This window comes from Somniosus microcephalus, chromosome 22 (assembly GCF_052327205.1).
Source record: "Somniosus microcephalus isolate GS21.2 chromosome 22, FLI_Smic_1.0, whole genome shotgun sequence".
Taxonomy (NCBI): Eukaryota; Metazoa; Chordata; class Chondrichthyes; order Squaliformes; family Somniosidae; genus Somniosus; species Somniosus microcephalus.
This window is the reverse complement of record NC_141008.1, coordinates 60,739,775-60,763,122: the sequence shown is the minus strand read 5'-3', so window position 1 is coordinate 60,763,122 and position 23,348 is coordinate 60,739,775. Positions and strand designations below refer to the sequence as shown.

The 23,348-nt window shown below is 44.8% G+C and overlaps 2 protein-coding genes across 6 annotated transcripts in view; one reads left to right on the top strand and one right to left on the bottom strand.

The window, feature by feature from the left end:
• The window catches only part of rflnb (refilin B), a 30,772-nt gene extending 21,964 nt beyond the window's left edge, over window positions 1–8,808 (top strand). For all 4 annotated transcript variants that reach the window (XM_085964895.1, XM_085964894.1, XM_085964896.1 and 1 more), the window contains 2 exons: window positions 3,468–3,577; window positions 6,236–8,808. In XM_085964895.1, coding sequence (XP_085821021.1) covers window positions 3,468–3,577; window positions 6,236–6,569 — 444 coding nt within the window. In that variant the 3' untranslated portion in view covers window positions 6,570–8,808. The remainder of the gene's footprint in view (window positions 1–3,467; window positions 3,578–6,235) is intronic.
• Window positions 8,809–12,663: 3,855 nt separating this feature from the next.
• On the bottom strand, window positions 12,664–23,336 carry LOC147102441 (uncharacterized). 2 transcript variants are annotated; one of them, XM_085964893.1, is made up of 3 exons: window positions 23,106–23,336; window positions 22,171–23,002; window positions 12,664–18,239 (listed from the first exon to the last, which is right to left on the bottom strand). In XM_085964893.1, the coding sequence occupies exons 2-3, from the start codon at window positions 22,340–22,342 to the stop codon at window positions 17,809–17,811; spliced, it is 603 nt and encodes a 200-aa protein (XP_085821019.1). In that variant the 5' UTR covers window positions 22,343–23,002; window positions 23,106–23,336; the 3' UTR covers window positions 12,664–17,808. The 2 variants fall into 2 exon arrangements, with proteins under 2 accessions (XP_085821019.1, XP_085821018.1); XM_085964892.1 differs by having other exon boundaries at window positions 22,171–23,336.
• Window positions 23,337–23,348: the final 12 nt, after the last annotated feature.

Genomic DNA, 23,348 nt, shown 5'->3' with positions numbered 1-23,348 from the left:
CATGCTTTGCCCAGGTAGATACTTTTCATTTTTACGCCTGAACAATGTGTGATGGCAGACCACTGGGAAGTTATCACGTGAGCCCCATCCTGTCCTTATCTGATGTACATGTGCTTCCCCCCCCCCCCCCTCTAACTTGGGTCATTTAATGGGTTTCACTGGACAGGGGTCAAGAAGGGAAGCTTTGTTGACTTTCCTCTTAGTCCAAAGGATGGTGAGACCAAACCCCGCTTCTCATTTGAAGAAAAAAAAGCGCCCTCATTCCCCAATCGTTTGATCACAGACTTCTAGAAACAGCCAGCAGTGAAGTGGCTTGCACAGGTCCCTGTGGATCATGTGCCACATACGCAGGCTGACAGCTCTGCAGATCGATCAATACCGGAGCTTAGTAATTAAGGGGAATTCAAGGATCGCTGTTTTTTGTCTTTGGAAACTGGGCTTATGAATTAAAGATAATTGTGCATTGTCAGTGAATGAATACTGAGGGGATGGATGGAAAATTACATCGGACTGGGTAATTATCTGGCGCATTCTCTTCACAGCCAAAGGGTCTTTAAAAGTGAACCTGCTTTGTGTAATCAATTAGTGTTTAATTGTGAATACAATAGATTAATGTTTTTACAGCCTGTGAAAATTAGAATGGCTGAAAATGTGTCTTTGGCACTAATTGGCCAATCTCCTTCAAAGCAAGGGACCGGCAGGCATGGGAAATGGAACAAGGAAAGGCTGTTTGGCTCCTTTGATGGATCAGTACAATCTGCACATTGTAGACTTGAACATACTTATTTAATTACCTAGTGCAGGGATGCCCAAGCTTTTGGAAATGTGGGGCTGGATACTTGTGACAAAAGCAGGGAGGGGGGCTGAATGATGAAGCAGACACGGGGAACCAAAACCTCCATACACGCACATTGTGATGCCCCCTTCGAGGGGGAAAAAAGCAAGACTATTCATACCCAGAAAAAGCCAGACCCCTCCCCATACATATTCGAACCCTCACACCCAACAGCTTTCCCCCCTCCATTCCAAAGGTCCCACTTCCCCTCCAGTCGTGGCTCAGTGGGCAGCACCCTCGCCTCTGAGTCAGAAGGTTGTGGGTTCAAGTCCCACTGCACAGACTCGAGCACATAAATCCAGGCTGACACTCCCAGTGCAGTGCTGAGGGAGTGCTGCACTGTTGGAGGTGCCGTCTTTCGGATGAGACGTTAAACCGAGGCCCCGTCTGCTCTCAGGTGGACGTAAAAGACCCCACGGCACTATTTCGAAGAAGAGCAGGGGCGTTATCCCCGGTGTCCTGACCAATATTTATCCCTCAATCAACATTGCTAATTATCTGGTCATTATCACATTGCTGTTTGTGGGATCTTGTGCGCAGTTGGCTGCCGCGTTTCCTACATTACAACAGTGACTACACTCCAAAAAGTACTTCATTGGCTGTAAAGTGCTTCGTGAAAGGCGCTATATAAATGCAAGTCTTTCTTATTCCCCCTGATGCTTGAAAGCTTCAGTCTCAACCCGGTAAACCACCTGGGCTGGAGGACTGGTGCGAAAGTCTGCTCCCTGACTGGTGGATTTAGATCAATTGGGGAGGAGCCGTTTCTTGGGAGGCTTAAAAGGGCTGCAGCTGAGCTGCCCATCCAGCAGAACGGAACGTAGCCCCGGTGCATTTACAACACTGCGCTGCCTCTGGGCCTGAAGGAAGTGCAGACCTCGGTAACATTCAATCACAGAGAGGATTCTGTTGCCAGGACCAGTTGAGCCAGTACTGAAATCTGCACAATCATCAGTACAAACTGTTACGAATTCCAGAATACCCAATATAAACAGGATGTTAAAAGGGTAACAAGCCCTCGGCCATCCTTCGCAAGGTCCCAGTGTTAGTACTAGTACTGTTCATCCTGTGCCGGGGCCCCTCATTCTCTCATGCCAAGCACACACAGGATTAATTTAAATCCCAAATGAAACTAACTATCGTTGCAGTAGGTTTTGTGTGCTTAATATCCGAAGCATTCTAAGGAGCTCATGGGCCAGATTTGGCAGCATGTTGGACACTCCCGAGTTAACAGTTCTGCAAAATTTATCTGACCTCCCAAGATAGTTAAATAAAAGTTTACTACATCAGTCTGTACTTAAATCTCTTGTTACTAAAACCTGGCCAACTCCTTATCACTGTTCTGAGGAAAGGTCATTGACCTGAAAGGTTAACTCTGTTTCTCTCTCCACAGATGCTGCCTGACCTGCTGAGTGTTTCCAGCACTTTCTGTTTTAATTTCAGTTTTCCAGCATCCGCAGTTTTTTGCAGATGCTGTTTACGTGGCCTCGGCAGCCTTTGGTCATCTGTTATCCCAATGCTAACCAGATATTTGAACAGTTTGTTTTTGTTAATTGACCCGGCTTTTACTGGGATTCTGTTCCATGTGGGAATGCCACATTGGTGCAGTAGAGTGGGACATTTAAAATGCGGGCTGAGCTGGAGGACTGCAGAGATGGGCTTCAGTTGACTGGGCTTTACTCTGCTTTGCCGTTCCCATTTGTTAATGCATTGTCCATTTAGAAGGCTGGTTATGTTGGCTGGTCACACTGTTCCTCTTCCTTGATCATAAAGGCAAAATTCACAAGTTCAAATTTCTATTCTCAAGACAGAAACAGCTACTTATGTTTTAATGCTGTCTTGTGACCTGGCTGGGGGGAAAAAAAGACTCTTTTTGCTTGTGACAGGAGGTGATCAGAAAGGCAGCTCCTCCACTGTCTTACTGCACCCCCCCCCCCCCCCCCCCCCCGTACTCCAAACCTTGAATCATGGTTCAGTGAAATTGTGATTCTTGTTTTTTTCCCCAGACAGACCCTGAATTGGGGTTTGCTGCTTTTCAGGCACGCAAAGCAATTTTGTTCGACTGAAACCAGCTCGGGATTGCCCATGGAGCTGTGGGTCACGGGGCTGCATTGTCCACATTGATCCCTGGGATGAGAGGGTTGTCCTATGAGGAGAGATTGAGTAGATTGGGCCGATACTCTCTGGAGTTTAGAAGAATGAGAAGGTGATCTCATTGCACTGTATAAGATTCTGAAGGGGATTGACAGGGTAGATGCTGAGAGGCTGTTTCCCCTGGCTGGTGAGTCTAGAACTAGGGGGCATAGTCTCGGGATAAGGGGTCAAGGTCGACCATTTAACACTGAGATGAGGAATTTCTTCCCTCAGAGGGTTGTGAATCTTTGGAATTCTCTACGCTCGGGCTGTGGATGCTCAGTCGGGTATATTCAAGGCTGAGATCGATCGATTTTTGGACTCTAGGGGAATCGAGGGATATGGAGATTGGGCGGAAAGGTGGAGTTGAGGTCGAAGCTCAGCCATGATCTTATTGAATGGCGGAGCAGGTTCGAGGGGCCGTATGGCCTACTCCTGCTCCTAATTCTTATGTTATATTTAACTCTCAGAAGATTTCATTTTTCCCTTTTTTTTGTTGCAGGACACTCTGATTACTTCCCCTTTCGTAATCACAGGCTTTGGGCCAAGGCTGCATCCGCTGTCATTTGGAGAAGGTGTTGAAGTAGACCCTTTGCCACCAAAGGAGATCAGGTAAATAATGGGACACCTCTGCCGGAGCTGCAGGTTGTTTTTGTTTTTTATGGTCACTTGTTGATACGGGAGAGGTTTTTAGAATTAAGAAATAGAATGCTCACCTTTCGCCCGCTCATGAGGCTTTATAGAAAATCCATGTTGGGGTGTTATGGTTTGCACCGAATAAACCAAATGGGGCTGGCCACCTAACTCTCAGACTCTGTGTATCCCATTTCTGCACTGTACCTGGCATTACAAATTCTGGTACAAAAGTAAAATACTGCGGATGCTGGAAATCTGAAATAGAAACAAAGTGCTGGAAATACTCAGCAGGTTAGGCAGCATCTGTAGAGAGAAACAGAGCTAACGTTTCAGGTCGATGACCCTTCGTCAGAACTGGAAGAAGTTAGAGATAACAGATTTTAAGCAAGTGCAGGGGCAGGGAAATGGAGGAGGGTCTGAAATTGTAGAACTTCATGTTGAGTCCAGAAGGCTGTAAAGTGCCTAATCGAAAGATAAGGTGCTGTTCCTTGAGCTTCGTTGGAACAGTGGAAGAGGCCGAGGACAGAGTGGAGCGGAGAATTAAAGTGGCAGGCAACCGGAAGCTCGGGGTTACGCTTACGGACTGAACGGAGGTGTTCCGCAAAGCGGTCACCCAATCTGCGTTTGGTCTCCCCAATGTAGAGGAGACTGCATCGTGAGCAGTGAATACAGTACACTAAATTGTAAGAAGTACAAGTAAATCGCTGTTTCACCTGGAAGGAGTGTTTGGGGCCCTGGACAGTGGGAAGGGAGGAGGTAAAAGGGCAGGCGTTGCATCTCCTGCGCTTGCACGGGAAGCTGCCGTGGGAAGGGGAGGGGCTGTAGGGTATGATTTGAGGTGTGGACCAGGGTGTCTCGGAGGGAACGGTCCCTTCGGAATGCAGAAAGGGGAGGGGAAGATGTGTTTGATGGTGGGATCACACTGGAAGTGGCAGAAATGGCGGAGGATGATCCGTTGAATGTGGAGGTTGGTGGGGTGAAAGGTGAGGACAAGGGGAACCCTATCGTGGTTCCGGGAGGGAGGGGAAGGGGTGAGAGCAGAAGTGCAGGAAATGTAACGGACACGGTCAAAGGCCATATCAACCATGGTACAGGGGAATCCTCGTTTGAGGAAAAAGGAAGACCTATTGGAAGCACTAGTATCGAAGGTGGGGTCGTCAGAACAGATGCGACGGAGAAACTGGGAGAATGGAATAGAGTCCTTGCAAGAAGCAGGGTGGGAGAAATTGTAGTCCAGGTAGCTGTGGGAGTCAGTGGGCTTACAGTGGATGTTTGTCAATAGCCTAGCCCCAGAAATGGTGACTGAGAAGTCGAGGAAGGGAAGAGTCGGAGATGGACCATGTGAAGGTGCGCTTCCGGTTGCCTGTCACTTTAATTCACCGCTCCACCCCCACTCTGATCTCTCTGTCCTCGGCCTCTTGCACTATTCCAACGAAGCTCAGCGTAAGCTCGAGGAACAGCACCTCATCTTTCGATTAGGCACTTTACAGCCTTCCGGACTCCACATCGAGTTCAACAATTTCAGATCATAACCTCGGCCCCTATTCTTTTACATGGCAGCTGTTGATGATTCTGCCATTCCTATTTACACCTCTTCTAGACCCACCTTTTTGTTTCTTTACTTGTCCCATTGCCATCTACTTTTGCCTTGCACCATCATCCCTTCTGCCATTTAATCTCTCCTGCCTTCTCCCCCAATCACAGACCATCCCTTTTGATCCTTCCTCCCCTCCCCCCTTTCCCTGCCCCTGCTTAAAACCTGTTCCATCTCTAACTTTTTCCAGTTCTGATGAAGGGTCATCGACCTGAAACATTAACTCTGTTTCACTCTCCAGATGCTGCCTGACCTGCTGGGTATTTCCAGCATTTTCAGTTTGTTAGAAATTCTGTTTTTTTTTTTCTAGATATTCTCTCCAAGTCAGTGTGACTGGTCTCTCCCATAAGCAGATCCTGCATCTCTTGCACTCGGGAGTTTATCTGTGTTGCCCAGTATCGCTACTAAAATATGCCATACTGTCCCTGTTAGTGAGCTAAATGTAACCCTTCTGACCAAGGCTTCCTCTGGATCTGGTTGGCTCTATTTTAAAAGGAGTAACGCTTTTCTTGCTGTGTTTCCCTCACCAGGTTTTACTCAACTGACTTAGACCATGTGATCCTTCTTTTGTTCCTTAGCTGGTCAATAAGACAGCAGCTTGACCTCTAACCCTAGCCACCTCGAGGTTTGCAATGGCAAGCTAGGTACGATTCCCCTAGTGTATTAGTACTGCAACAAGCTGAACCACCTACTTACTGTAGTTTTTAAAAAAAAAAAAAAACACTGGGGGGTGGAAATACTAATTGAGAGATTATTGGATAGCACTGATTGACAGATGGTAGGAAATGGATTGTGACTTTGGTTGCCCAGTGGTGAGTTCCCAGTCGTAACTGCTATCTGGGTGACTCGTGCCTGAACACACACACACACACCTCTGTTGCAGCAGCTGATTTGAGGAGAGCAATGGCAGAAGCGGCCTAGCTGCCGCCTCTATGCCATGGTCCAGTGTGAGACTCCATGTTTGGGCACACTGCCTCATAAAGGAAAACTGAGCGTATTTTTTGTTGTTGAATAAAAGCCCCCTTGTCTCTGTGCTTCAGGTACACCTCCTCCGTGAAGTACGACTCGGACCGGCACTACATCAACAATGTGCTTCTGCAGCACACCTTGGGCATCGGCTCCTGCAGCCAGACGGTCGTCTGCGTCCCCAACTGCACGTGGCGGAATTACAAGACGGAGCTGAAATTTGAGCCGCAACACAAACCGCTGCGATTCCTCAGCACCGTTATCGTCTACCCGAAGTACGCAAAGACTGTCTACACGACCACCGTGGATTACAACTGCAGGAAAGCAACGCGGAAATTTTTGTCCAGCGTGGAACTAGAAGCCACAGAATACAGTGGCAGTGAAATGGTGTTCTCGGATGGCCAGTGACTTAAAATAACAAATACTGTGTGTTTTTTTTTCTTTCAAAGAAGGATTTTTTTTTGAATCCAGTCATTCTTAAGACTGTCCAAAATTGCTTCTAAACCATGGTGGCTTCTGAACCTGTTCAATACTGCATTTCTTTTGCTCCTTGCAACATAGTCTACATCGTGTTTTCTTTTTTAATCGCACAATAAAGTTTAGGAATTTCCTTAGAGATTTTATTGCCATTAACGTGTATAAGGCAGGAATAGATTAAGGAAGCCCAACCCAAGGAACCAGTTCCGATTTTAATTGTTTTAACGTGCACGGACCAGAGATGGGTGGCCAGGTGCAAAATATCCGCCTGTCGTTCGCCCACTGGGAGCCCGGGTTTCAGTCCGTGCGGGAATGGACGCATCGTCCTCGACACTTGCACAAGGTCCTACAAAGAACGGTTGTGGGGAAGGACACGAGGAGCAAGTGGGCAAGCTTGGCTGTGCCTGGCCATGACCAGTGTATGCAGAGATTGGAGCTGGGTGTAGCAGAATGCCTTGTTCTGAGTTTGGGTATGGGACTGGGCGCCAAGACGACGCTGGGCAAAAGACTCAAAACGTGACTCCAATGAAATCCCGCTGCATGCATCAACATTTTTGTTCTAAATGTTACATGAAAATTAATTTAGCACAGCTAATGTCACTATTTCTTTTGCATTTAATACATGTGTTAAATAATGGTGAAAATGCCGTGTTTGAAACACCGAAGAATTTAGTCTAAGTACAGTTCGCAGTGGAGGATTTGGAATAAGTAAACCTGAGGTTTGTTAGTCTGGATTTCTCCACCATCACGACAAACCGAACAATCGCAATAAGGTTTTAATGTGGGCTGTTCTGGGGTGTCTTAACATTGTCCCTGGCTTGCACTCTACTTGAGTAAGAGCCTGCGCTGTGTGTATGATGTACACATATGTAACCACATACTTGCTGAAATATTACTGTGGGCCTTGGCTCAGTCTGAAGATGAATTCCATTCTGACCCTACTGAAAGTGTAGTGGGACTTACCTTTTAACAGCCAAGTAGTACATTTGAAAAGTAACATTACCCCACACCTGGTTGTGTTGCAAACAGTTTAATATGCCTTATTATAAGGGGTTATTATCTATTCATTCCTTGGGAAACGTTATCAGAGTTGGTTGGGTGTGGTGCCCCCTCAACTGTTTTAACTGAAAGCAGTGCTTCACCAGTGTGAAAACTACGTGACTGAAGGAGTTATTCTCCTGATAGAACTGAGTGGAGTAACGAGCTGGATATAGATGAGGAAGGCCATTCAGGAAAGATTAGACAGTTTCTTTCCGCCACCGCGCCCCCCCCCCCCCCCCAAAAAATCATGGCATCCAGCTTGTTCCTTGAATGAATGCAGGAGTCTTGCCTACACTTTTCCCCCCCCCCCCCCCCCCCTACCTGCACTGGTCCATTCGTGGATTCAGCACTGTTTTGTGAAGAACTTCCCAACGTGCCTACGTTTACCGTTCACCAGTTTCAAAAACTGTCCTCTTGTGGTTTATTTTCCGTGTGTGTGTGTATATAAATGAGCCACAAAGATGCTCAATTTTGAAGCGTGATCCACCTGCTACAACACTTTATGAAACTCTTGTAGTTTTAAAAGAAAATAGTGATCCTTTTGGGCGATTTGGTCAGAAGTTGCTCTTAATGAACTGATTTTTTAACATGGTATCTACAAATTTGATTGCATTCCCGGCCCATCCAATGCTGCCGGAATAGGAGTGGCGGATTGTGCAAGGTTGCATAGAAACATGAAGGCCTGTTTTGGGTCTGATAGCGGTAGGGTGGACTGCTCCTTTAAGACACATTGCCATTGAGGGGAAAAGCGAGTTAATGCCACCAGGTTGCAGCAGCTATGGTTGGAAGATCCAGCATTTGCTAAGTTTCACAGCAAGCTTCTGTTTTTTTGGGGGGGGGGGGGGAGGGGTTCAGCCACTTTAAAACTGCTCAAGCACTTGTAATATTGGGAAGGGTCCTGGGGAAACAGCTTCCTAATTGTCTTTTTTTTTTTGAGGGGGGTTAAAAAGACCAAAGGAGGAAGGAAGATTTCTCTAACTAAAGCACTTGTTTAGAATGTGGTTCAACAACAGTTTGCACAAATACCCCAGCTCAGCCCTAGCAGTTTAGAAAATACTGTAGAGGTCTTGCATCCATTTTTTTATATATATATATATAGCTGGCTCAATAAATGTGGAATATTTTAATATATCTGTGGTTGTGTGATTATTAAGGTTACTATGTTAATCAGATTGCCTGAAGCCATTGATTCGGGGCTCTATGCTTTAAAAGGTAACTTTTGCAGGACTTGGGATGAGTCGAGCTTGACGTTGCCTCAAGCTGGCACTGACTGAAAAGGGGAATGTAACCCAGAGGAAAGCATGTGTTAAGATACGTACTAAGTGTAACCCACTGCAAGCGTTTCAAGTTTGCACGCACAGTTGACTTGACAAATGTGGTGTTGCATACTGGATACCTGACTAGGCTTTGCCAGCAGTGATTTAAGTGGTGGGGCGCGGGGCAGGGGGGTGCAACACATGATCCCGGCAGTTTCATGAAATGTGACACTTGCCCTGAAATAGTTCAGATAATCCGTGAAACAGATGAGCTCCGCTGATTTACGTTTGGTAATTGAAATTGACTAAATCGCTGCACTCTTAAAAGGGCAGAGCCATTTGACTCCGAATTCAGTCGTCGCTTCCACATTCACAGTTGGGAACTGATGTTTTATTGGGACTGTCTACTGGTTAAAGCAATATTTTAGCACAGTTAATCTGGTTGGAATTGGATTTTGGAGCAGCAGAAGTGACTAGTGGGATACGAGCATGACCCAAGGAACTGCCTCAAGGTCTGTATGCAAACAGATTGGGGACTCCAATCCAGACAACAGTGTAAATTGGCAAGTGTAAATGGGCTATACAAATATTATGTCAAGTGTTCTGTCACATACCCTTCTCGATGGAAACCAAATGATTCCAGGGTTTCTCAAATAGTGTATGTAATAATGGTGTAAGAATAAGTGAACTCCACTGTATAAAGGAATGACTCATTCCATTTAAAAATGTTTCTCGAGGTTACAGAAATCGAGTTTGACTTTATATAAAAAAAAAAAAAAAAAGTAATTATTTGGAATTATTAAGAAACAAAGACTTACCTTTAACGACCACAGGATGTCCAAAAGTGCTCTACAACCAATGAAGTACTTTTGAAGTGTAGTCACTGTTGTAATATAGGAAACGCGGCAGCCAATTTGCACTCGGCAAGGTCCCACAAACAGCGCTGTGATAATGACCAGAGAATCTGTGATGTTTATTGAGGGATAAATATTGGCCAGGACACCGGGGAGAACTCCCCTGCTCCTCTTCAAAATAGTGCCAGGGGATCTTTCTACGTTCCCCGAGAGAGGTGAGGTCTCGGTTTTAACTTCTCATCTGAAAGACCGCACCTCCGATAGGCTGCACTCCCTCAGTACTGCACTGGAGTGTCGGCCTAGATTTTTGTGCTCAAGTCTCTGGAGTGGGACTCAAACCCACAACCTTCTGACTCACGAGGCGAGAGTACTCCCAAAGGTGTGGGCCATAATGCGTTGGGGAATGGAATAGCATTTCACATTCTGTGCCTAATGTCAACGTCAAGCACTTCCCAGTCTGTTGTAGCTGGAGCAGTTGTGGAGTTAAAAAGCTCCGAGTCCCACCATGTCACAACTCCATCTTTAAAAGAGCACTCCCTAATGCACCAGTGTGCAATTTCCTTTACCCAACTCAGCCATCCCTGTGGTCTTTGAGTGAGATTGTCTATTTAGAGTCAATATTTGGCAGTTTTATGCCTATCTGGACTTGGTTCACTTTGGACACCTCCGGCAGGGAGAACATTCATTCCATCAGTCTACTGGATTCTGGCTCAGGACCCACACTGGAGAGGACATGCTGCCAACCTACAGCACCATCTATTTTGATTTTTCTCTATGGAATTGCTGATTTGTGACCTTTTTGCTTGGTAGGTGGGATGGGTTAGGGCACTGTACGCAGTTGCTGGCTGCCTTCTATGCTCTTATGTTTGACCAATGAAAGGTACACCTTCACATGAAGGACATAGGTCCAGCGTCATTCAGATGTGTCATGATCTGTAGCAGCCCAGATCTTGCTGAGAATGGGCTAATCGTGGCTGCAGCGTGCAGGTCAGCATGGAAGGGGGGTGTAAAGTGAGTAAATGCAATGTTAGCACAGTAACTGCAATAATCCAGAGGAGCAGTGTTTTCAATGAAGGGCAGGCCATGGCTGTGGGGAGTTAATACACTTAAGCAGCCCATTGGTAATGCATTTGAATCCCTTCAATTGTTGTGTGTTTGGGTCATAAGTGGTTTGTAAACCATTCTGTAGTTTAATTATTTTGGATATTGCACATTCACTTACTGTGTGTGGGGAACCACTGGATATTCATATTAGAGTTATATATCCTATTTGAGACATGTTCTAGGAACCTCTGCCTCTTTTTAGTAAAGATAACTTTACTTCCAACCCATTTTGATCCCTGCACCATGGGTGCCAAGTCTGGAACCTCACACCCTGTTGACCTGAAAGTGGGCACTAGAAGGTGCATATGAGTGCAGCTTCATGATGACTGTCCCTCCATCTGTTCTGCAGGGAAGTCGGTGGCACAGTTAAGATCAGAGCTCAGCATATCTATAATGCAGGTGCTATAGTTTATGTTGATGACCCAATACATTGTGATTGCTTTTACTCCAAACTAATTTTAGTGAGTATCCAAAAGCTGCCAGTTGATTCTTTATACTACTACCCTCCCGGGATCCTACTGCGGGGCAAATGTTCTACCAGGATGGAACAAGAGATGTGGGCCACAGACCCCTCTGGGTGCCCCGCACTTGCCAGTGTGGTGAAACTTCTGTAAGTCGTGTTGGTCCTTTTCTCCAGCTTTCCCCAACCTGACGCATGTTAAAGGTGGAGATTTGAAAGTGTGCTCCACCACCCCTTTCTATAAACACTAAATGAACAGTTGTAGAATGGCTTCATTGTATTACAGTTTGGATTAAGGTGCAAATACTATGAAAGCCATGTGCCAGAAATAGCATTCCAGAGCACAAGGAATTTAAGAAAAAGGCTGAGTGGCTTGGTAAAGACTTTTTGCATTTTTCACTCCATTTCCACTTCTTAATCCTAAAGGTTAAAGAAATGACTCTATATATCTAAAGCACTACAGTCCTGTCCTTCCTAGATTAGAGTTGCTAATTGGGTAGAGAGATTTTTCCTGCAGTTACCACTGCTTACTCTGCCACTGTGTTCAGTGAGCTGTCACTCCTTTTCTCTTGTGTATCAGAACATTGTTTGGCCTGACATGGGTAGATCTTGTTGAAAGACTTCAAACAATACAAAACATTTTTTTTTTTTTTTTATAAAAGTGGAGCTTTGTGACTTGAAAAGGCTGTGAATTATAAATAAAAATATTGTTTAAAAAAAAAAGGCTTGTACTACAGATGTTGCATTTTGCTGTATCGGTGTGCTGCTGGGATTTTAATTGTTTTATATCTAATTTCCATCCATTTTAATGTACTTTACTGAAACGGGTTTCTGTTGGTGTCGTGCCAATACACTGTACCACACATGGTTGGGTGTGGGCTTGAATCTGCAACACTGCAGACTATTGAGTGTTAAAAGTCAAGCAGCAAATTAGCGTCAGACCACTCTTGTACCTCCTAGGAGCCAGCAAATCATGCCGCCTGACCAAAGGGGGAAGGGGAATGAGGAAATAAATGACAAAAATAGGGGAAATGGATACTAATTGAGGAAGTGAACATTTGTTACTGCCTGTTGGGTCTAGTTCTGTCTTCGCTATATTTGTGTTGACGATGTCCCTCAACCCCTGCTTTTGAGCTGGTCCTACAACATCAGTGCAACCTTTTAGTTCTGCCACATCACCCCAAGAGTTCTTACAGTAAAGCAAGATTGCTAATTTAGTGCCTCATTGAAACCTAGTGAAATTACAACACACTGCAAAACCTTCCACTAAGCCAGGTTAATTTACTGCAAGGAATACAGCCAAACGTAGCTTTGAGGAAAAAAAACTACTTTAATAATTCAACATTCACTCGGTCCGATTAAGTTCTGTGTACAACAAAGCAGTGAAGGCACACAGTTAATTCCTAAGGAATAATTCATAAACTGTTACATATTGATCTTGTTTGCTTTAGAATTGTAACAAACATCAAGTGCAGAAGTCATGTTTTTGAAGTAAATTGCATTACAGTAAGGGGCTATCTTTATATTTGAAATGAGTGTGCCAGCTTTGTACTCTTGTGAAAGAGATGGCTGTTTTCAATTCTCTAATAGATTTCTATGGAAAGTGAAGATATACACACACTCAAAAGTTCTGCAAAGTTATTTTTTGGGAGGGGAAGGATCTATATAGTAATGTGGTCCTGAGTGGGAGCTCTGGTACTGGCCAATAACTCCACCTAACAACATATAATAATAATCTTCCCCTGGTGGTTTGCTGGACTATCGAGTCTCGCTGTTACTGATCTCTGCACAGATTTGAGATGACATTCATGTTGATTAACTGTCAATTTATAGAAGATACAGAATTTTGCATGTGTTCTGTTCTAGGATTAAAGAGCCCACAGAGCTTATGAACAATGACGGACAGGTAAAGACCTCTCCATGGATGTTGCCTGGCCTGCTGAGTTTTTCCAGCATTTCCTGTTATTTCGGATTTCCAGCAGCCGCAGTATTTTGCTACTGTCCAGGTAAAGACCTTCTGGTTCGTCCAGCCTGATCCACACAATTGCGATACCTTGTGTATCACAATATATACACTCCACACCCCACCCGAAACACCAGATTAAAAAACCCAGGCCAATTTGGGGGGGGAAAAAATCTGGGAAACTCCTCTCTAACCTATTTAGGCGATCGAAACTAGTCCAAGAGATCACTCTGTCCCTGAATTTCCTGAAGTACCTACCTTCTGTAAGAGGTGATGTCCACCCCAAATAGAAACCGGTCTAGCTCTCGCTTGAAGGAGTTCAGCAAATCGCCGTCCACCGCACGAGCCGGCAGCCTGTTCCAGAGGCCCACTATTCTCTGGGGAAAGACCCACCTCCTGACAGCTAACCTAAATCTGGTCTTACACAACTTAAAATTGTGACCCCTGGTCCTCCTGAACCTATTTACTTGGAACAAACTGACAACTGGAACATAAGCTATTCCCTGCATTATCTTAAACACCTCAATCAGATCACCCCAAAGTTTATGCTTCTCAAAAGTGTACAGTCCCAATTCTTTTAGCCTATCTTGATAACCAAGTTGCTTTATACTGGGAATGAGTCCAGTGGCCCTCCCCTGCTCCCTTTCCCAAGCCTCAATATCACCCTTAGTCAAGAACAGAATTAATAAAGGTCTTGGTCAAATCGAGGAAAAAAAGTTCCAATTGATATCTCCCCAAACACTGCAAGCTGACTAAAGGCTTTGAGTGAGTGTATTTGAAGAGATCTATATAAATGTGTAATCTATAGCAGTACATTGGAATAGCCGATGCTATCAGTGGAGGTAGTCCATCCTTTTACTCTTGTTTTAGGGCTGACAATGATTTGGTTCGACAGTAATACAATTATTCATGTTTTCTCTTTTACCAAGAGGCAAAGCTGGGAGTTAAAATGTTTTAAAACGTAATGTACGCATGTTATACTCTGCTCAATAGGGCAATCTTTCCCCCTTTTTTCAACTGTGTCTCTCTCTACGCTGTGCACAATCCATGGCCAATGGTAAGGCAGCCTGGTTCTGGGCTTCCACCAATGTCACTGTGAGACTGGTTGTTAGTGGGTGTGCGAGAACCCTAGGGGAGTCAATGAGAAGCAAACAAAATGAACAAAAGGAAGGATGTTCTTGCCATGGAGGGAGTGCAGCGAAGATTCACCAGGCTGATACCTGGGATGGCAGGAATGACGTATGAGGAGAGATTGGGTCAATTGGGCTTGTACTCGCTGGAGTTTAGAAGAATGAGAGGGGATCTCATTGAAACTTATAAAATTCTGACAGGATTGGATAGACTAGATGCAGGAAGGATGTTCCCGATGGTCAGGGAGTCCAGAACCAGGGGTCACAGTCTAAGGATAAGGGGTAAGCCATTTAGCACAGAAATTAGGAGGAATTTCTTCACCCAGAGAGTGGGGAACCTGTGGAATTCTCTACCACAGAAGACAGTAGAGGCCAATTCATTAAATATATTCAAGAAGGAGTTGGATATATTTCTTAAGGCTCAAGGGGTATGGGGAGAAAGCAGGGACCGGGTACTGAATTTGGATGATCAGCCATGATTGCATTGAATGGCGGAGCAGGCTCGAGGGGCCGAATGGCCTACTCCTGCTCCTATCTCCTATGTAAATAACTGTACCAGCTGCATAAATAGCAGTCACTGATATCTGTCTAATTGGAAGGCAGGTGGTTGCTGATCCAGCCTGACTTACTCTATGAACTTGTGTGCCTCCATTTGCTGGCCCGCCCAACCATCCAATGACAATACAACAACTTGTGTCTATATAGTGCGTTTAACGTAGGAAAATGTTCAAAGGTGATTGACAGGAGAACAATAGACAAAAATTGACAGAGACAAAGAAGATGATGTTAGGACAGGTGACTAAAAGTTAGGTCAAAGAGGTAAGTTTTAAGGAGGGTCTTAAGAACATAGTAGGCCATGCAGCCCCTCGAGCCTGCTCCGCCATTCTCCAAGATCATGGCTGATCTTTGACCTCAATTCCACTTTCCCGCCCGATCGCCATATCCCTTGATTCCCCTAGAGTCCAAAAGGAGGGAGAGGTGGAGAAACGGAAAGGTTTCGGAAGTGAATACCAGAGCTTGGGGCCTAGATGGCTGAAGGTACGGTGGCCAATGGCGTGGTGAAGGGAATGGGGATGCACAGGAGGCCAGAGTTGGAGGAATGCAGAGTTCATGGACAGTTGCTGGGCTGGAGGAGGTTACAGGGATGGGGAGGGAGCAGGCCATTGAGGGATTTGAACATGAGGATGAGAATTTTTAAATTGAGGTGTTGGTGGACCGGGAGACAAATGTAGGTCAGCGAGCAAAGGGATGACGGGTGAGCAGGACTTGGCGCAGGTTAGAATTCGGGCAGCAGAGTTTTGGATGTTTATGGAGGGTGGCCAGGAGAGCATTGCAATAATCGAGTGTGGAGGTAACAAAAGCATAGGTGAGGGTTTCAGCAGTAGGTAAGCCAAGGCAGGGGGTGGAGATAGGCGATATTACGGAGGTGGAGTCGGCAGTCTTGGTGATGGAGAGGATATGGGGTCGGAAGCTCAGCAAATAGGAAGCCAAGGCTGCGAACAGTAACTAGCTATAAAGGCCTTTCAATACAAATACTGCCCTTTCACTCGCTCTTTGGAGGCTAGGGTAGCTTTGGTTCTGAGCAGCGCACAATGATGAGAGCGACATCGGATGATTGGGTGGGCTGGAAATGGGGCCACTCCTAATGTAAACTCCTTTACATTAGTTACATGGCCTGTATAAAGTGTAGTCTACAGTATTCTTTCGAATCAATGGCATCCCTCCCTGTGTGTGCAGTATAGCACAGAACTTGTGATAGTCCATGCCAACTGAACAATGAAACTTTGGTGTATAGAATAGTTCGTAAAACCTGACAGCAATTTCTTGTAAAACTAATTTGGCTGAGAGACATTTGCATAAATAACTTAAATTTAAATGCACAATCATTTTAAACTTGTAAGTTTAAATGCACAGTGAAATTCACTGATAATGAAAATCTCCTGATTTTTTTGTATATTTTCATTTGATATCTTTGCAATATTAAAAAATGATTTTTTTTGGTGAAACATTTTTGCATTTAAAATCAGTGCCAATCTTCTCTTTGTCTGGGAACACTGCAGCCCATTCTCCAGTATGCTGGGTGTATCGGAAGCATTTTGAATGTGGGGGTTCCACAAAGACAAGACTGAGGCTGAATCTAAAAATCAGATGTACAGTAAGGCAGGAACTTCAATGGGTTGAACTATTCCTGCTGGGAGTGCAGCCTTATTTGCCTCAACTAAACAAAATCACTACAATAATTTGAGGTAAACTCTAACCATGGCAAAAAGAAAAGCTTTCCGTGGTTTTTCAATGGGACTAACTTAATAATGACACCTTTAACCCACCGGAAGACAAAATGGCGTCTTGGATGCACTAAACATGCTCCGCGGGTCAGTGCAACATCACAGAATTCTTCCTTTGTAGCTTTGAGTAAGTAGCACCAGTTGGTAGAGTTATCAGTTGCTAAATGGGCATTAATGAAACTGGTCACCATTTCAGTATTAAATCGATCATGGGCTGTCTGAGAGGGTAGGGAGGGTGACCCAGGCCAGAGTACTGCCAATGCCACGCCTGGAATGGCCACTCAAAGTTGTGGGGAGCAGGCCAGAGCTGGCTCAACAGTGTGATTTTTCACTCCCTTGGAGCCATCGCTTAACTCCATTCGGCTGCTCGGCCCATTGGAGAGAAATGGCAGGAGTGGACTTGCCAGTCACTGCACTTTAAAGATCAAATGATCACCATTTTATAATATCTCGCACCAAAGAACAAGCCTTCATGGCAAGAAAGAGGACACTTGGCCTCCCAGGTTATAAATTACACAAATGAAAATCTGTTCGAACAGCTCAACAACTTTGATTTGGTCTGAATTTACATGAGGGGAAAAAAGCAATTCGCCTGTGCACGCACAGGTTTAAATACCAACGGTTTTAGCCGTGTGCTGATAATGATAACGGGAATACAACCAGTGTGGCCATTTTAGACGCAAGGATTTCTGTTACTCTGCCCAAAAAAGGAAACGAAATCAGATTCAAACCCCTTATTTTCTTCTTCACTCGGCGTTAAAATGTCTTGGGATTACAGAGTGTTGCAGTGCCTATCCAGATCGCCTCAAATTATCAAACAGTGCACGAACCATCATTCTGAAACCAAAAATGAAAGGGTTTGAAACAAGATGGCCGCCTTGTGTGTCCTGGTTGGTTCAATTTAAGGTTTTCTATTAGAGCGTTTGAAAAAACCATCATATAGAAAGGGCGAATTTAAACCACATTCATATTTGTAGTTGTAGATTTATAACTACAAGAAACATAGTGGGATTGGAGGGGGACTGACTGAGACTTCTGGCTCCGGCCGTTGAGATGGCCAGCTGTGAATTTTGGACTTCAGGATCCTTGGCCGACAAAATAAGAGTTGGACTGATCCTTTGAGGCGAGGGGCTGGCACGTTTTACTGGTGATATACGGATTCCCCTTCTGAGAGTGAATATCCTGTTGGCAGAATTGAATGTCCTTGCGGCTGCTTTTTTGGGCAGCCAGGTACCTCAACTGCCGGTTTAGCTTGTAAAGTTTGATCCTCTCGTCTTCTGCCGCGGGATCTTCAAGAACTCCATCCCACCGCAGCGTCTCGTTTATTGAGGTAGCGAGCTGGTCCACAGAGTAAGAGGAGGGAACGCCTGTCTCCTGATCTCCATCGGGTTTACTGCTGACACCCGTCGCTTTCGAGCATTGTTTGGCATCCCCTTGACTAGCTGACGTTTCAATGCTCGGAGATGCAGAATGAGCATAGCGTTTGCTGCTTTTCCTGTGTTTATGAGCTAGAGAGACAGGAAATGTTAGGAGCTGGACGGCAACGACTGATTATTAAAGAGGTAGCATATTTGAGGAGTTTGGTCATTTTTCAGGTAGGTTATTAGAAGCAGGTTCCAGCCACTCAGACTACTGTGATAAGGAAGCACTGATGTGTGTCCCCTGTTGGTTTAGGGTGAAGATTCACTATCATTAGAAGAATCAGGATTTTATTACAATATCACTATCCCTTTATTTCATTTTTCATCAGGCATGGGGAGACTGTGCTCAAATGGCCGTGATATGGAATGTTACATCGGCTCAACATTTTGCACTTGTTTCAACATTTAGTTTCTGCTCAGTGAATCCTTACTTGGCATGACTGAGATCAGGAAATAGGCATGTAGGGAATAACTGGCTGAACCTGCATCTTACCATTTTGTTCAAACACCAACCAGAACATTAATGAGGTTGCACCATTGTGCTGCCATGTTATCTCTTTAACTCCCACCAGCTGCCTGATTTCTCTCCAGAGTATGCAAACTCCTCATCTCTGTTCTAAATCCTGATGAGAAAGTAAACGAGCAACCTGCCCTCGGAGTCTGCTAATGCCATTCTGAATTATTTGAGATAAGGTGCGTTAGGAATGGCAATTCCACCTCCCTTATGGGCAGCTGATCCGCGTCCCCAGGTTGCGCTACTTAAGTCATGACCGTCCTACCACGGGGAAAATGCAGGCGTGGCCCATATCCTAACATTTTACTGTGCGGGCCAGGAATTCATAACATACTGGAATAGCTAACCTGTATAGAACGTAAAACGTAACCAAAATTGGGAGTGAGTTAACAGCTAAGATCCAATATTGCGGTTCAGCTGACATTTACAGAACATTTCAGCCTGTGCTGCCGCATGAACCCTGTGATTCTGAAAATGTCTTGCATCATTCCCAGGTGCCCATTTATTCCGTAACATAGTAAGGGGCTGCATAGCGTTTACATCAGGATCAGTCATGACTATTCCAGGCATCAGGACTCTGATTCTGCTCTGTCACAGTTTGTAATCACAGGCTGCCATCTACTGGCATCCATAGAAACAGCAATAAAATAATCCCGATCAACAATCAGCACAAGCACCCACTAACCAAAAGAATTCGGCTGAATTCCGATTATTATAACACCTTGCCGTGTGGGTGGTGCTGCTTTCATTATTCAGTAACAAGGAGCAAATAACATTTGATTAAGGAGTTTGCAGTGATCCAGAATGGATCTGAGTTCTGCAGGGCTTTGGGGACCTTTCCACAGCACAGTGACACAAAATAGTAGGTGGGAAGGAATCTTGTTGAAATATATAATAAAAGTTTATATATATATGCGCTGCCATTATCCTATTTCTCTGTGGAAAGCTGTACAGTGCTCAGGGCAGGTAAATCATCTTTAAATGAACACATCGAGAGCTGTCTGGGCTTTGTTTTAATTACTCTTTTGCCCCCAGCGCCATCAAGAAAGATGCACAGACGTTAATGGGGTTTACAGTTGTCCATTGGTTTGCAACATGAAATAAAATTCAAATATACTTATTGCTGCAACACCCAGCAAAAGTGGCTCAAGCTTTGCTATGGGGTTGACTGCAGTCAGAAAATCATACTATACAGTTACTAAATACCACACCTCTGGTTACAGAGGATGTGAAGGCTGCAGAGAGATTTACTGGAATGGTTTCCAGGGATGAGGGATTACAGTTACGTGGATAGACTGGAGAAACTGGGGTTGATCTCCTTCGAGCAGAGAAGACTAAGAGGAGATTTGATAGAGGTGTTTAACGCCATGAAAGGTTTAGAGAGTAAATAAAGAGAAAATGTTTCCAGCGGCTGAAGGGTCGATGACCAGAGGGCACTGATTGAAGGTGTTTGGCAAAAGAACCAGAGGCGACATGAGGGAAAACTTTTTTAAAGCAACGAGTGGTTAGGATTTGGAATGCACTACCTGATAGGGTGGAGGATACAGATTCAATACAGGGTAGTAGCCTTCAAAAGGGAATTGGATTATATTAATGATTTGGAGGAAGGGACCGAGTGCAACATATCCAAGTTTGCCGACGATACAAAGATGGGAGGGAAAGCAGTGAGTGAGGAGGACATAAAAAACCTGCAAAAGGACATAGACAGGCTAAGTGAGTGGGCAGAGATTTGGCAGATGCAATATAATGTTGGAAAGTGTGAGGTTATGCACTTTGGCAGAAAAAATCAAAGAGCAAGTTATTATCTAAATGGAGAGAAACTGCAAAGTGCTACAGTACAAAGGGATCTGGGGGTCCTGGTGCATGAAACACAAAAAGTTAGTATGCAGGTGCAGCAGGTGATCAGGAAGGCCAATGGAATCTTGGCTTTTATTGCAAGGGGGATGGAGTATAAAAACAGGGAAGTCTTGCTGCAGTTATACAGGGTATTGGTGAGGCCACACCTGGAATACTGCGTGCAGTTTTGGTTTCCATATTTAAGAAAAGATATACTTGCTCTCGAGGCGGTTCAGAGAAGGTTCACTCGGTTGATTCCGGAGATGAGGGGGTTGACGTATGAGGAAAGGTTGAGTAGGTTGGGACTCTACTCATTGGAGTTCAGAAGAATGAGAGGCGATCTTATCGAAACATATAAGATTGTGAGGGGGCTTGATCGGGTGGATGCGGTGAGGATGTTTCCACTGATGGGTGAGACTAGAACTAGGGGGCATAATCTTAGAATAAGGGGCTGCCTTTCAAAACTGAGATGAGGAGAAACTTCTTCACTCAGAGGGTAGTAAATCTATGGAATTTGCTACCCCAGAGAGCTGCGGAAGCTGCAACATTAAATAAATTTAAAATGGAGATAGACATTGTCCTAGCAGATAAGGGAATAAGGGGTTACGGGGAGAGGGCAGGGAAGTGGACGTGAGTCTAGATTCGGATCAGCCATGATCCTATTGAATGGCGGAGCAGGCCCGAGGGGCCGTATGGCCTACTCCTGCTCCTACTTCTTATGTTCTTAAATACTTGAAGGAGAAAAAATTGCAGAGATATGGGGAAAGAGCAGGGGAGTGGGACTAACTGGATTGCTCTTCAAATGAGACGACGCAGACTCGATGGGCCGAATGGCCTCCTTCTGTGTGGTACTATTCTATGACACAGAGCTTCCACCAGCGGTGGAGTAAAGCTGTGTCGATTGTAGTTTCTATTTAGGCCATTATAACATTACTACAATAGAAGGAAGTAGAGCAAATAACCACATAGGTGAGATATAAGAAGAAAAATCTGAAACAAAAACAGAAAAACTGGAAGCACGCAGCAGGTTTGTTGGTGGCCGAGGGGAGGCGCGATGGGTTGGCACTTTCGATGGGTGGCGGCCCTTCATCAGGACACAGTGCTGACATGTAGGGAGGCTGTACCCTCCCTGACTACCTGCTCTGCATCATTATAGGGCTGGGAGGCCCACTCTGTTCTTTGCTAGAATCTTCTCTTTTCATTTCAAACCTTTTCCAAGTTTTCCATCTCTCCGATTTTCTCACCTTTTCTTTAGGCTTCCCACCAACTAGCTATTCACCTGTTCTTTCTTTGTCTTCAATTCTGCCAATGCTTCTTTCCATTACATGCCTGAATTGATCTGTTATATCATCCAACCGATCATTCCACTGGTACTTCCTCTCTGTGATTGTCTGTTTTTTATATTCCTCCTCCCTCCCCCCCCGCTTTCTGATGCTATTAATATACTTGTATATTCCTGAAGAAGTGTACAAGTCCAAAATGCCAACTGTTTGTGCTCACCACAGGTGCTGACTGACCAGTCTTTTCTGTTTTTGTTACAGCCTTCTGTGGTTGCCTGTTTTAAAGACAGTATATACCCTGTAGTGCTGTAAAGGCTGTCTATAGTATTTGAGTGTATTTTATACATTTTGAATTTAATAATAGATACAAATTTTAAATTTGCCATACCCAAAACAGTCTCATCTGAAGTCGATGGCGTACTTGAAGAGTTACCTCTTGTCTTACAGGATTTCTTCTTCTCCTTGTCTCTCTTTTTCTTAATTTTCTTTTCTGCTGTTTCAACAGTCAGATTTGTGGTTGACTTCGCCTTATGTTTGCTGGCTGGTATTTTGCCTTCCATCGTTAACTATTGGCCTCTCTTCCTCCACACTTTAACGTCAGATTTTTGGTCCTTTTCTAGCTGCCCCCTCCTTTTGTTTAAAGTTTTACCAGGGAATCTTTTGTTTCATGCCCCGGCGTAACGCATGTCTTCTGAAAGGTAGGGATTGTCACAAGAATATTTCGATGCACAAATACCCACAAGCGGGTTTTGAAGTAGAGTACCAGCTACTTTCAGTGCTTTTCTCCTCCAGCTGTCCTGGATTTGGATTTGGATCTTTAGTCTTTTCCCCAAATTTCTTTAGGGGCTTTAGATTTTTTTAATATGATATAATCCTCGTTTTATTTTTTGTATATAGCTTGCTATATTCTTTGAACCAGTTGCTCTCCACCTACAGCAGGCAGACCAGCCTGTAACTCATGCCTGTCTCCTGTTTAATTTATTTATTTTATATTTTCCTCTCTTTTTTTCTTCTTCTGCCAGCCTGGTTTATGGATCAAGTTATTTCTCTCTCTCTCTGTTTCCTGACACAGGCCCTTTAGCCCCAGGCTGTTGTATGTTGGCAGCGCCGCCTGCCAGTGACGCGTTACCATGGCGACGCCCTTTCTCCGCCCCTTCGCGATTGTCACACATCCGCCTCGAAAGAAAGTTCCATTTAAAGCAACAAGAAGAATGAAAGCACTGGAAAAAAAAACATTAATTGACCCTCCAAGGATTTTTAGTTCACCGACGTGCCAACATTATTTTATTGCTGGCTCTCTTTCTCATTTCATTTTCAGCTCACCATTCAGCTTTATCTATATATCATTCCGCGGCCGCACGCCAGCCTTGTGCTTTGGCGTTTGAGTTCCGGCCGTGAATTCAACACACCCGGTGGTTTCCATTCAAAGGGTTTTAGCACTTCCACCCCGGCGATCCGCAGGGAGGCATCGACCCAGCCAGTTCGATCTGTGGATGGATTTTATGCGCGACTCTTTAGGAGGAGGAGGAGGGGGGGGGATAAACTTTAATGCGGAACTGATGTTCG